This window comes from Anopheles darlingi, chromosome 2 (genome assembly GCF_943734745.1).
Source record: "Anopheles darlingi chromosome 2, idAnoDarlMG_H_01, whole genome shotgun sequence".
In the NCBI taxonomy this organism is placed as follows: domain Eukaryota; kingdom Metazoa; phylum Arthropoda; class Insecta; order Diptera; family Culicidae; genus Anopheles; species Anopheles darlingi.
In genome coordinates, this window is record NC_064874.1 from 85,881,902 (window position 1) to 85,894,401 (window position 12,500).

Consider the following 12,500-nt stretch of genomic DNA (forward strand, 5'->3'; position numbering starts at 1 on the left):
CTTGAAGTTGAACGCATACTGGCACAAACTGCACAGGAACACATCGTTGGTCAAATAGTAGAGAGCGTGGTTCGATAGTTCTTCCTCTGTTGGGAACTTTTGATAGCAGGTAGGGCAGGTGTAGCTACTGTCCGGATAGTAGTTCTGCGAGTGTACCTGTGCCGCGTGCGCCATCAGTTCATCGTGCGTATGCGCAATGTAGGAGCAGCCACAACACCGTTCACCATCGATCTCTAGATACTCGAAGTCTTTGAACGTTATACTGTTGCTGACCAGATCGGCGGGTGGTTTAACAAACGCAAATTTGCCAACCTCCGAAAAAGTGTACGGAATCATGTCGTCCTCCTGTTCCAATAGTTGCTCCGTGGAAATGTCATCCTGTAGCGTTTCGTCATCTCCATAAACAATGTTATTTGGGCTACTTTCCTCCTGAGATCCGTCGTCATTCATCACGGTGGTGCTTTTCGCCTTGATTGCGGCTTTATTCTGGACACTTTCCTCCAGAACACTCCAGTTGGATCCGGCAATCGCTGCGATACTGCCTTCGATTTCGTCCTCGTACTCTTCCAAGTACTCTAGCGTGCCATAGTTGTGATCCCATTTCGGAGAGCCTGCCTGTACCTCAATGGATCTGGTAGGGGGAAATTAAATTACATTCTTACAGGATCACCTTCGCCGTATCACGACTGAAGCTACTTACTGTAACACGGTTTCAACGACCTTCTCGCTGATACGGATTTCGCGGCGCAGCTGAAGCCCGGCCCCGAGCACATTCACACAGCCGGTGCATATATACTTGGAGCAATCGTCATCGTCGTTGCTAAGCTACAAAATGGAAAGCAGGAGCGAAGCGATGAGCAACTGCGATCACATCCCGTGGTCCTTTCTTACCGTAACATCCGCAAACTCGGCTACATCATCAGCGATCGTTCGGTTCGTTTCTCCTGCTGCAGTGTTTTCGTTCGCTGGCGAGAAGAGGTAAACAGCCCGTCTTGGTGGCACCAGCGTGGAGCAAAAGCGGCACACGATTTTGCGGCGGCTTTCACCGGCCGGCTTCTTTATGCCATCCATCCGCGCAGATCGATGGGGTAGAATCGCTGCGGTAGAAAATTAAATTCGTTGAGATGGTTGTTGGTAAACAACGTCGCACATCGCGCCTAATTGTAACAACCTTGGTTTTTTTGTCGCCATTTTGACAATTTGTCGAGCACGCCAGACTGTGGTGATCTTGGCTTTCCTTGCTGCGCGCTTCAACACGTGCATCGAACCCGTTCCTGTTCCAGCCGGTGTTTGTGAAGTAAAAAGTACATAAAACGCGGCATTAAACTCGCGGAAATGGCGGTAAAAAGTAAAAAAGCTGCCGTAGCACCGAAACAACTGGCTAAACCAGGAAAACCCACCCCCAAAAAGGTGGTCTCGAAGAAGGAGGAGTCGGAGGAAGAGGACGATCCGATCGACGAGGATCTGGACGACGAGGAGGAGGACGACATCGAGATGGATTCCGAGGGCGAAGAGGACGGCGATGATGATGATGATGACGATGATGATGATGATGACGATGACGATGACGACGACGAGGACGATGAGGATGAGGAGGAGGATGAGGTGCCAGCGCCAGTCGTGAAATCCGAACCAAAACCGGTCAAAAAGGGTAAGGAAGGACCTGTGAAGGACACGAAGAAGCCAGCGTCCGCCGAGAAGAAGGCAGCGACCACCGAGAAGAAGCCCGCAGCCGGTCCGAGCAAGGAGACTATTTTGCAGGAGCGTGATAGCCGCTCGGTGTTCATGAAGCGGGTACGGCCCAATACGACAGACGCTCAGATGACCGAGTTCTTTGCCGGCACAACGAAAATCATCAAAACGCGTTTCGTGCGTTCCAAGGGTGTCGCGATCGTGCTGCTAGATAGTCCGCAAGACGTGGATAAGGCACTAACTTTGGATGGCCGAGCGCTCAATGGCAAAGAGGTCCGAATCGAACGATGCAAGAGCCAGGCAGGGATGAAGAAGACAAAAAAGAACCAGAAACAGCGAGCTGCCGCGAAGAAGAAGGGTGGCGCGGAGAAAAAGAATGGCGCAGCGTCCTCACCCGATAAAAAGCAGAAGCAGAAACAGAAACAGAAATCCAATGGTGCTGGTGCACCAGCAGCACAGCAGCCAAAGGCAGCAAAACCGGGAAAGCAAGAGGGAGGGAAGAAAGCAGGGAAACCAGTAACCGGAACCCCGGCGAAAGGTAAGGCTGGCTCGCCTGCCGGCAAACCAGAGAAGAAAGGAAAGGAAGCCAAAGGAGCAGCAACGGCACCGGTGACCCCGAAGAAGAATAAGGTTCCACAGAGCAATCCGACGTCGGTTCAGGGCAAAAAGAAGGGAATTGCAAAGTAGTTGGTACAAAAAACGTTGGTTTTCAAGCCAATTTAAATCAATAAATTACGTGTACTTCCAATAAACAAAACATATGTAACACCCTGTAAATACCTATGCTCTATGCGCCTATTTACAATGAATCGTGAGTTGCCGATTGCAGAAATGGAATCAGGTTGTTAACTACGATATATATATCTATCACACTGTTGTTTTGCTTTCGCTTATTTATGTCGTCACCGTCAGGGTCGGGGTGTTCTATGGCATTGGGTTAGTTTTGCTGTGCCGCCTGGCCGTGCAGGATGACTCAGGATCGAGGCGCAGCTCGATCCTACTACACCTGCAGGAAAAGTCTCGGGAAGCCAATGTTCGGAACCATGTTCATGTCGGGCTGATAGAGCCGCGGTCGATCGATAAACACACGGCCCCGTATTAGCGCCAGGCTTCGTTCGGTCACTTGGGCGCAATCGCGTACCATCAGCGATTCCAGTTCTTTGCAGCACAGCGAAAGGGCTCTGAAAGAGGAATAGATGTGTGATTATCATAGTTATCGCGTCGTCCGCCAGCAAACCCCTGGACAGTCTATCATTACCCAACGCCCCGATCGGTGATCATGTAGCAACCGACCAGGTTGAGATGCTTAATCAGCTTCGAATGTTTCGCGATCGTAAACAGCAGATTGTCGGTCACGGCCGGGATGTTGGCCAGCGAGAGGGTTCTCAGCGCACGGCAGTTCAGCAGAAAGACCGAGATGCAGCGCTCGTTCAGTGCGGCACAGTACGAAATGTCCAGCTCCTGGATTTGGGTATGATGCAACGTCAGCGCTTCCACCGCGCCGATCGTTAGCCAGTGGCAGTGGGAAAGCTTGAGCGTCGTCAGCTGCTTGCAGGCGATGATAACGGGCTGAAGGGCACGGGACGTAATGTTGAGACACTCGCTCAGGTTGATCTTCGTCAGTCGACGGTTGTGCTGAAGGAACGGATAGAGGATGCTGTCCTGCAGCCAGTTGCACCTAGCCAGGTTGATCACCTGCACGTTGCGACAGTTTTCCGTGAGCACCCCGAAGGCCAACTCCACACAGGGCGAGTTGTTGCCGGACAGATTGATGTCCCGCAAGCGACGTAAGCCGTTGTCGACGAAGGTTTTGGAGAGCCTCGAGCAGCAGCGCAGATTGAACAGATCTTTCAGGGAGAGCAGTGGGAACAGTTTCACGTACAGCACATCTTCCCAAACGATATCGAACAGAGTCAGGCTGGTGTTGCTGCTACTCCCACAGCAGGATGAGGAGGAGTAACACGATTTGCCCCCCTCCGCTTCTTCGTCCGCTTCTGCCATCTCCCGGAGCACCGATGTTTTCGTGGGCGATTAGTTTTCGATTAGATTAGGCAGACAAATTGCGACACTGTTTGCATTTACATTTTGGCACGTAATAATGTTGTGATTTCTGTTCTTTTCTGCTTATTTTTATGTTCTTATGTTCTTGTTTTGTGATTAATCGAGTGAGCTTGTCAGTCCGTCCGGGGGGATTGCAAAAGAGGCCACCGAGCGAAGGTATTAATACGTAGTAAGGATTTTCCGCAAAAGTGGCCAATTCCTGGCGTCTCCTTATTTGAAAAATTCACGCGAACCGAGTGATGGAACGGAAAACATTTTCTTTAATCGCCGTTCGCGGAAAATCCGCGTTTATTTTAGCTAGGGATGGACAACGGAGGTCGCAGTCGAGTCTTATAGCATACCTACCCGACGCTTATGTAGCTTGGCATTTCCTCGTATTTCCTCTTCTTCTTTTTCCCCTTCTTTGCGGGTCATATGACATCGGGATCTTGTGATCTGTTTTTGAAACTGTTTCTTCCGAGTGGAACTCTGCGGTCGAGGAAAAACTCCTCCTAATCCAGTGTAAACCAGCACCGCAGCAAGGAAAAGCCAATCAGGATGAGGTACACACTCGGGTACATCTTTTCCACGTCGTTCGTGTCCGTGGCCACCGTCCTGATTCTCTACCATGTCCTCACGGGCAAGGGCGAACGGGTTAGTGTGGGGTGGTTCCTGGAGGAAACCTCGCCGTACATGTGGGCCACGCTTGGTATCGGGTTCGCCGTGGCCCTGTCCGTCGTCGGAGCGGCCATGGGCATCCACACGACCGGAGTGAGCATTGTGGGCGGTGGTGTGAAGGCCCCGCGCATCAAGACGAAGAACCTTATCTCGGTCATCTTCTGCGAAGCCGTCGCCATCTACGGGCTCATCACAGCCATCGTTCTCTCCGGTATGCTGGACAGCTTCAAGTGGTCCGTGGTGGCCAGCAATGAGAACATCCGCAACAACAACTGGATGTCCGGTTACGTAATGTTCGGTGCCGGACTGGCCGTCGGATTGGTCAACCTGTTCTGTGGTATTGCCGTCGGTATCGTCGGTTCCGGTGCAGCTCTGGCCGATGCTGCTAACTCGGCCCTTTTCGTCAAGATTCTGATCGTGGAGATCTTCGGCTCTGCCATCGGTTTGTTCGGTCTGATTGTCGGTATTTACATGACCTCAAAGGTGAAGATGGGTGACAAGGAGTAAACATGTGCGGTACAACAGCGGCCACACCAGGAGAAGCGCACTTAATTCAATTCGTAAGTTCAGAGCTCTCTGGGCTCTAATCGACGCAAACGTTTGACCACTCTGTTTAATTCATTTCAGAATTCCAAGAGTATTCCACAACACGGCCATAAGATCCCGGCCACTGCGAAATCAGACAAAGGCGAACGATTGTGTGTTTGTAAGGTTATTGTTATTTAATTTGCTAGTTTACCACCGCCGGTGTCCTTGCAAGAGGAGCACACAAGATTTTGGCCATTCCAACAGCGTCCTACGAACAAGAGGCGCTCAATTTTTTCGATCAGCAGGCGTACCATATGCGGGAAAGTCCGTGCCTCCCTCCTTTGGAGCCACCACCAGATGTTATCATTTCAGCATTGCAATTCTTGAAGGCATTAGGTTTGCCGATTGTTTTTCTTCTGTTTTCTGCGTTACCAAAAGGCTTTGAGGAGTGTCCAGGATGTGCGTATCAGTGTATAAAAGAGGTTCGGTAGCAGCAGAAATCATTATTCATCCCCTTAGCTTAAAGTTTGCGGCACACTCGGTAGACAAATGAGATGTAACGAACGTAAAATGTGAACATAATAAACTACTCTCCCTTCCGAATGGAAATCTCTTCGATCTCTTCTTCGATCTGCGCAGACCCAATGCAGCAGGATTTGCAGGAAAGAGATTCGTTTTTCGTTTTTTGCTCCTAAAGTTATGCAAAAAATGTGTGTGGGTGTGTGAGTGCGTTTTGGGAAATGATGGAATAAACCCACAAACAGGAAAAAACTTCTTGCGCTTCAAAAATGCATTTTGGGTCATTTGACCGGAAGTATGGAGTTTGCGATACGACATATTTTCATAAATTTCAATTAATGATACGTGAAAAACACCTAATTTGTTCTGAACGCTGTGTCCAAAAGTCGCACAGGCACTTTAAACCGGGTTCAGGAGTCGGCAGGTGCGGTTTTCGTTTCCTGCAGCTTTCGACTCCTGAACCCGGGTCCCTTTTTTCGTGTGACCTGAAGCATGGCTCGCTTGACCGTAACGTTAGCGATTCGTAACGTACAGTAACGCATAACAAAATCAGCACTGGCCAGAGCAAGACGTGTATTTTCATCGTTCCCAATAATTACCTAAATCGAAGAACTTATAAACTATAAAAGATTGCAAAAGCGTAAATTGTGAGAAAAAAACCAAGTTACCATTATTGTGTGTGAGCGTAGTTCGCTGAAATTGATCGAAAGTCGTGTTGAGAAAAAAACTCTCTTTTCACCGTTGTTGCTGTGTGCTGTTTTTTTCATCGTGAATCGTGATTTTGCTTTTGTTTTCGTTCGTCCTTTCGCCTCCTTCCGATTGTTATCCCCGGTTATCCTACACCCTCCGCTAGCCTTGGGGGACCCCGTTTTCCGTCGAGAGCATAGTTCCCTCTCGTCGCGTGTTCTAACGATTACATCACTGTAGTGAGGAATTGGAACTTCCGCCGGAAGGCGCCTTTGGCGCTCGCCAAACCAAGTTTCCAAAGAGATTCCAAATCAATTCAAGCACCAATGATTGCAAGAATTTCGTCACGAGAGCCAAGAAAGTGATCCAGGAGTGTCGTAAGAACCTCAGCTCCGCTCTTCCAGCGTGTGCGAGAAAGAGAAAGAGACTTGTACCCCCCCACAGCATCTCCATCGCAGCCGCTGCGATCAGAAACCGTGAAAACAGGAAAGAAAGAAGCCAGTTACCCGGTGGTGGAAGCAGAACAGCGAATCTTTTTGATACGAGAAAGTGCTGATAAATTATGTCACAGCGTGACCGGGAATCCTTCGTCCACTTATTCGCTGGAGGGTAAGTTGCCTGCTAGAATCGGGAATAGTAGCTAGAGATAAGATAAGCGATTGAGGGATGGAAATTATTACCCACTGTTTTTCGCAGCATAAGCACTCTGGTATGCGTGCGAGGTCCGGTACACGCATGTGTGCGTGTTCAGGTTGTTATGAAGAGAGGAGGGGCACGACGGTTTACGAGGCAAAAGACACGTACGCACCCGAGAGAAATTGCCTACCTAGAAAGCATAGAAATCTCAAAGGTAGCCGACCCAATGTTTATGTTGTGCGACTCCAGCATTCCGCTAGAAAGGCGCGCTGCAGCGCGAGAACGGCGGTCCATTTTGATGCGCAATAGCGCTCCTGGGACCGGGGACCGGTGTGTGGCGGCGTTTGTGTTTACGCTCGATTGCACTATCAGTTTCGGTGACCGGTGCTCGAGACCCTCCGTTGACTGGAGGTATCGTGTGACTTACTATCCAGCTATTTTTAGCCCCGTCAATCTATTTCCAGCCACAATCCGTTGGTTAATTATCATCATCGGAGTAGGCCACCGCACACACAAAGGCGCGTCTCCAGAGCGCGTTCCGTTCCTGTGCGTGCGTGCGAGCGAGCGCGAGAGGGAAGGTTGGATAAAGTTGTTTGCTGAAATTGTCGAAAGACAAAAAGAGCCAAGCAGCGGGCATCAGGCGTCAGGTCGGGCAAATATTGCGCCGCAACTACCAAGATGACCTTGAACTTGATACGTAGAACAACCTGACGCCGGTACTGTACCTCTCCGATATGTGCATCCAGAATGCCAATGTATCGATGTTCTAAGGGGTGGTGTTGTTACAAGCTTGTACATAGCTGTGCTACAATGTTGTAAATGTAAAGCACACCCATTACAATCCTTTACTAGGGCCAACTGGAGCCGGGTGTGCATGCCACGGATTTTGCACGTACCGAGCAATGTACGCGGAAACCCCTGGCACGAAAGAGCGGTACTAATCACGACTGCAGGTGGTGCGCCTACTGCGATATGACATAAGATTTCGACTATCGCCAGCTTGAATCCGGATTGATGTAGGGCATATATACGGTTTCGGGAATCAGATTTACCAGAAACCGCGGTCGAAGCCGAAGTCTGTGGTGCTCGGTGCCTCAGTTATCTTATCGTGGATTCTGTTAATTGCGGCCAAGGCAGTTATAAGATATCGTCCGAGTGAGCCGGAGCTTCGCCATATCGTCGCGATGCACTCATTTATGTGCTTCTTCCATACAACCGGACGATCTAGGAAACGAGTTAGGACACAGTATGGAATCCCCGGCTCTATGATTATCGTAATATGCAAGGGAAATCCATAAGCGCAACTCGTGTTGAGCAAGTTTATTTTAAACGGAAAGATATTCCCTCGTGCTTGCCCAGCAATTACTGGATTCCAAATGCAAATGCCCTTCTTGATCGATTAGCATAAACCGACAATTTGCGCTCAGCACATTGGAGACAACGCGTTGTCAACGCCGTCTACGATCGTGCTGGTCTCGTGCAAGTGCAACGCACTCCCTGGGACTGGGAGCTGATGCGAGCCGTTTTGCCTTGTCGCACCCCTACTCTCGCTACTATTGCTGCGCCTGCACTTCTCCTTGGATGTGGGACGCTTGCTGGCGATGCGTGTGCTGCATTCGTTACGAAATGGCGTGGCGACCACGGGACGGTGGAGAACTACGATATGGCGCCATCATGTTTTAAGCTCCCCCCTTAAATGTCCCTCCCCGCAGTAGTTCTCTGTAAGCGTGTGCGTGGTCACATACTGGGTGGACGATTGCGATACGCATACTGTCGCACACCCGATGCTCAAAGGGCATACGATCTGGCTAAAAATAGACCCATGTTTTCTCGCTCTCTCCAACCCCCCTTTAACTCGGCCGAGGCGATCTGACAGTGACGAAGCTGAGACGAAGCCAATAAACGGCCAATTTAGGATTCTCGCTTAGTGCTCTAAACGAGACTCAAGGATTCTTCGCATGCCCTCTGTTCTTTCACTTTCGTTTGATAGCGTGCTTGGACGCTGATTCTCAAGTAAGCGTGATCGAGCTACTAGCTTCCCGCTATCATCGTTCTTTGCACTACTCTTCTTGATCACCTTGCTACAGTGTGCATAAGGAAGAGATCGAACAGATCGTACCTTTCACATCGAATCGAAACAGCACCGGTTCTTCGTCTGGTGTTTGCATCTCTACAAAATGTCGAAAGCTCTGTGGAGAACCACCGTTGTAAACCGGTTTTCTTGAAAACTCACGTTTCCGCGTATGTTGGCAGTTGTGTGTGGTGGGGAGGAAGGCCTGCCCGGTGTAGGCATGGTCTATGTCATTTTTTTTTTTCATTAAAACATGCTTTGCGATTACCGCGTGCGTTGGCAAAAAGATTCTTGGTAAAGCAGACGGAGCACATGCCGGCTTTCCTGATAAGCGTGCCTGGTCCGGCCCATTATATGCGTGTCACTGCTTTGCGATGATACTGGCGGCGACCTGCCGCCCAAATCAAACCAAATAACTCACCGACCAGTTCCGTAGCTTCTGCGGTGACCTGCGGGATCCAGTACATCACCGGATCATTCCGAGTGCCGAATGACGTCCGCAAGACGGCAGCGACGGCGGTGGCCGCGGCATGATTGCTGTTCCAAAAATATCACCATCGCCTGATCGCACTGGAAACGTGTGTGTCCACACAGATTACTGGAAATGGACGGTTTCCCTGTAAACATCTTTATTTTGAGCGGCGATTAATGCGCCGGACGCGATTGGCTGGCTGTGTTCGCCGCGCCCGAAACCCTCCTAAAAGAGCCAACCCAGCCGCCTGGATCTGTCCAGGCGTAATCAACTAACTTTGTTTGTCCGACCCGGAGAGGCGCAGAATCGCATTTTAATAAGCTGTCCACGTCGTTAAACCGGGGATGTGTGTGCGCGCGCTACGATAGGCTAGAATCGCAACAATCTTACAAGTCATTCTTGTCTTGTGTGCGCGATGCGCGCTGGCCTGCTGCAGGTCAAATCGTGGCGGGCACGGTCCTCTTGATAAGGTTGAAAAACCGGTGCTGCGGCCTGCGTGATTTCTAGTGACTCGATCCGTCGCCCGTACGCCGTGCCACGATTCCGGTACAAACTGGATGACCACACTTTGCGGTGTATTTTACCGATTGGCTCGCTGGACGAGTAGTAATAGCACCAGCAATGGAGGCCGTTTGAGTGAGGCATTATTGAGCCATTGTGCACTGCTGCTGCTGTGCATGTGGTGGACACGTTAGAAGAACGAAGAGGATTCCGGAACTAATCGGTTAATCAAATACACGCCTCGGATGGGTGAAGGTGGCAATGTCATGTACCGTATGTGCCAATATGTTGGCCTTTTTTTGAAAAATTTCCACGCGCCATGAAGGCGACGATGGCGCCGATGGTGGTGTCATCTTCCTTGTCTGGTCTAGTCTGGTGCGATGTCACACTGGTTGTGGTGTGGTTGACATCGTTGATTATCGACGATATGTCAACTGGAGGTCGGGATCGATAATTGATCATCTGAAGCCAAGCGGATGCATCTGCAGAAGTGGGGCTTCACAGCATCCACGCGTCGCAATTGCTGCGTCATTTACATCGGCACTCTGCCACAAGAAAAGGCGAGTAACTTATGAAACCCTTACTAGTTGCAAGCGGATTGTGAATATCTGATTTGCCATTACACAGGAGTAAATAGCTTGTTAGAACATTGTGTAAGCGAAGGTTGGTAGTTAGATAGATAGTGAGAATATGCTAATTGGAGTAGAAATTTGCGAGCAGATCACAAATGCACCAGACCGTGGCTATCAGCACGCTCTGCAAGCTGTATTTGCAAACTTTATTAGCGATAACAAAGCCTCGCCTCCAGCGGATTGGCATGGAGCACAAATTTGGAACCGGAATATCTTGTTCCAAATGGCTGGATCTGCGCCTATTGCCTATTGCTCTTCGGCATTATTCCTCTTCCTTTTGCGGGGCTAATTGAGTTGCTAAAAAGCTGCCAAAAAAGGAAGGGGGATCCTCTATTTTTAGGGCGAATATTCAAAACGGAGGGGGAGAGAGCCAAGAAAACGTGATCTGTAAGTTATCCTCCCAATACCAGCAGCAGAGCCGTGCAGTAGCTATCAATTTCGGGGTGGATCGCATGTCGCAAAGGGTGGGATATCATGGGGAGGGATCATTTACACAGATGAGTTCAATGCGGGATATACCATCAATTACGGTTGATTGTATTTTGGCCAGTTACACTTTCGCGGCTTCACATTTCGCCATAACAGCGGCTAAAGGGGAGGGAGGGGGGCGATATTCGTCGTGGTCGTACTTGTCGTTCGTTTAGTCAATAGATTTGTCGTGACTTTGCCAAATTAATAGGGGAACCGTTGGCCTTGAAGTCCCCATTTGCTTGATCAATAGCACAGTTGTGGGAGAGAGAGAGAGAGGTAGCGATAGTCTCTTCCAAAAACAGTAGAAAAGGACCTTGTTTTATCCTTGGAACTTCTGAAACGCCATTGGAAAAATGGCCATTTGTGAAGGGGAATGGCAAACAAACACGCTACGTAAAACTTTACCGTGGGCGCGCACTCGAGTATCGTATCTTGAGCGACCTTTTGATACGAATGACAAGAGTTTGACCAATTGTTGGACATGCTTCCTCTTTTTATTTCAACAACAGTAAGATAAGATAAGGTAAACGATATGGACTTGTAGCAATGGGCGGCGCACCATTCACTTATTAACGGGTTTTTTTTGTTTCTCTTTCTCGAGACACATGGCTCAGCAAGATCGTTTGCATTGGTGGACCCCTGTTGAGGTCCACCCAACACCCAATTGTGGGTGTTGTTCATTTCAACCTTTGGACTGTGGTGGTCGCGCCGTGTGCGTGTGCCCGGTGCCGTACGTTTGTGCACGGTGACTGGCTATCGCTTTTCCTATCAGCTCCCCTGAACCGATCCCCTGGATTGACGGAGCTAGATCATGAACTGTCACTGTCACTGTTGAATCATACAGAGCAGACTACGCGCTGGTTGTTTCCGGGCGGGAGAACTTCATTTAAGCTCCTCGAGATGTTCTTTGTTGGCTGATGTTGTTGCCACAACGGCGGACAATGTGTGTTGTGCGTGGATTCTATAAAGGTCGTTGACAACCGAGATCAACAGAGAGAGAGTGAGTGAGAACGAACTTGTTGAATGATGGGTGAATGCAGTACGCACCAAGGGCGACTACACGTTAGTGTTGCTCACTCGGTTGCGAGTTTTCACACTTTTCACAGCCTGATTCATTTACCGGGTTCGGTTTACCGAGGAAGGGGGGCTGGGGTGCTCTTCGTCTGGTGCATCGCGCGCGCCCGACACTAAAAATACTGTTTTCCCACTATTCGGAATTCTATTTTATGACTCGTGCACCTAGCAGCCCCGCACACCCGGTTGGCATTGCCGAAGCGCTATTGTTAGAAGCTGATTCGTCTTCGGCCTAACCACCGCACACCACCGGTAATACTCGGTGGTGTACCCGCTAATGCTCGGTGGGGTAACCCGGTGGTTTTTCATCCTTCACACTAATCGTGTGACTTAGATCACGCTTTCTTCACATGTTGGCACTCGGTCTGGTGTGGTGGTAGGTCTCGGTCGTAGTATCCTGTGGCGCGTAGTATCAAGACAACGCGCGATTCTCGCAAGAAAAAGTTCGGATCATAACAAAAATATAGAATCTTTTTCTTCTTTTTGCTCTTTTCTGTGG

The 12,500-nt window shown here is 49.7% G+C and overlaps 5 protein-coding genes across 6 annotated transcripts in view; 2 read left to right on the forward strand and 3 right to left on the reverse strand.

Moving 5' to 3' along the window:
- Positions 1–1,086, reverse strand: part of LOC125951338 (oocyte zinc finger protein XlCOF6-like) — a 2,755-nt gene extending 1,669 nt beyond the window's left edge. The window contains exons 1-3 of the mRNA XM_049680121.1: positions 892–1,086; positions 701–825; positions 1–631 (exon numbers count right to left, since the gene is read on the reverse strand). The exon at positions 1–631 is cut by the window's left edge and continues 1,669 nt beyond it. Of these exons, the coding sequence (XP_049536078.1) occupies positions 1–631; positions 701–825; positions 892–1,071 (936 nt within the window). The 5' untranslated portion in view covers positions 1,072–1,086. The remainder of the gene's footprint in view (positions 632–700; positions 826–891) is intronic.
- LOC125959604 (zinc finger protein Xfin-like) overlaps positions 1–1,787 on the reverse strand; it is an 8,787-nt gene extending 7,000 nt beyond the window's left edge. Inside the window, exons 1-4 of the mRNA XM_049692430.1 lie at positions 1,447–1,787; positions 892–991; positions 701–825; positions 1–631 (exon numbers count right to left, since the gene is read on the reverse strand). The exon at positions 1–631 is cut by the window's left edge and continues 1,279 nt beyond it. Of these exons, the coding sequence (XP_049548387.1) occupies positions 1–631; positions 701–825; positions 892–991; positions 1,447–1,787 (1,197 nt within the window). The remainder of the gene's footprint in view (positions 632–700; positions 826–891; positions 992–1,446) is intronic.
- Positions 1,788–2,398: 611 nt separating this feature from the next.
- On the reverse strand, positions 2,399–4,017 carry LOC125951359 (F-box/LRR-repeat protein 15). Its single transcript, XM_049680148.1, has 2 exons — positions 2,951–4,017; positions 2,399–2,873 (listed from the first exon to the last, which is right to left on the reverse strand). The coding sequence occupies exons 1-2, from the start codon at positions 3,691–3,693 to the stop codon at positions 2,693–2,695; spliced, it is 924 nt and encodes a 307-aa protein (XP_049536105.1). The 5' UTR covers positions 3,694–4,017; the 3' UTR covers positions 2,399–2,692.
- A 134-nt stretch (positions 4,018–4,151) lies between these two features.
- LOC125951368 (V-type proton ATPase 21 kDa proteolipid subunit c'') overlaps positions 4,152–12,500 on the forward strand; it is a 99,118-nt gene continuing 90,769 nt past the window's right edge. Inside the window, exons 1-2 of one of the 2 annotated variants that reach the window (XM_049680171.1) lie at positions 4,152–4,970; positions 5,038–5,463. In XM_049680171.1, coding sequence (XP_049536128.1) covers positions 4,291–4,917 — 627 coding nt within the window. In that variant the 5' untranslated portion in view covers positions 4,152–4,290 and the 3' untranslated portion in view covers positions 4,918–4,970; positions 5,038–5,463. Of the gene's footprint in view, positions 4,971–5,037; positions 5,542–12,500 lie in introns of those variants that run through there. The other variant, XM_049680170.1, reaches the window with a different exon arrangement.
- LOC125951356 (mitochondrial carrier protein Rim2) overlaps positions 6,015–12,500 on the forward strand; it is a 14,708-nt gene continuing 8,222 nt past the window's right edge. The window contains exon 1 of the mRNA XM_049680146.1: positions 6,015–6,753. Within this exon, the coding sequence (XP_049536103.1) occupies positions 6,707–6,753 (47 nt within the window). The 5' untranslated portion in view covers positions 6,015–6,706. The remainder of the gene's footprint in view (positions 6,754–12,500) is intronic.

Bases quoted from the DNA above. Each gene is read 5' to 3' on its own strand.
- LOC125951359 (XM_049680148.1), bottom strand. From the start codon at position 3,693: ATGGCAGAAGCGGACGAAGAAGCGGAGGGGGGCAAATCGTGTTACTCC. The intron at 2,874-2,950 runs GTAATGATAGAC...TTCCTCTTTCAG, and splicing joins ATCACCGATCGGGGCGTTGG to AGCCCTTTCGCTGTGCTGCA.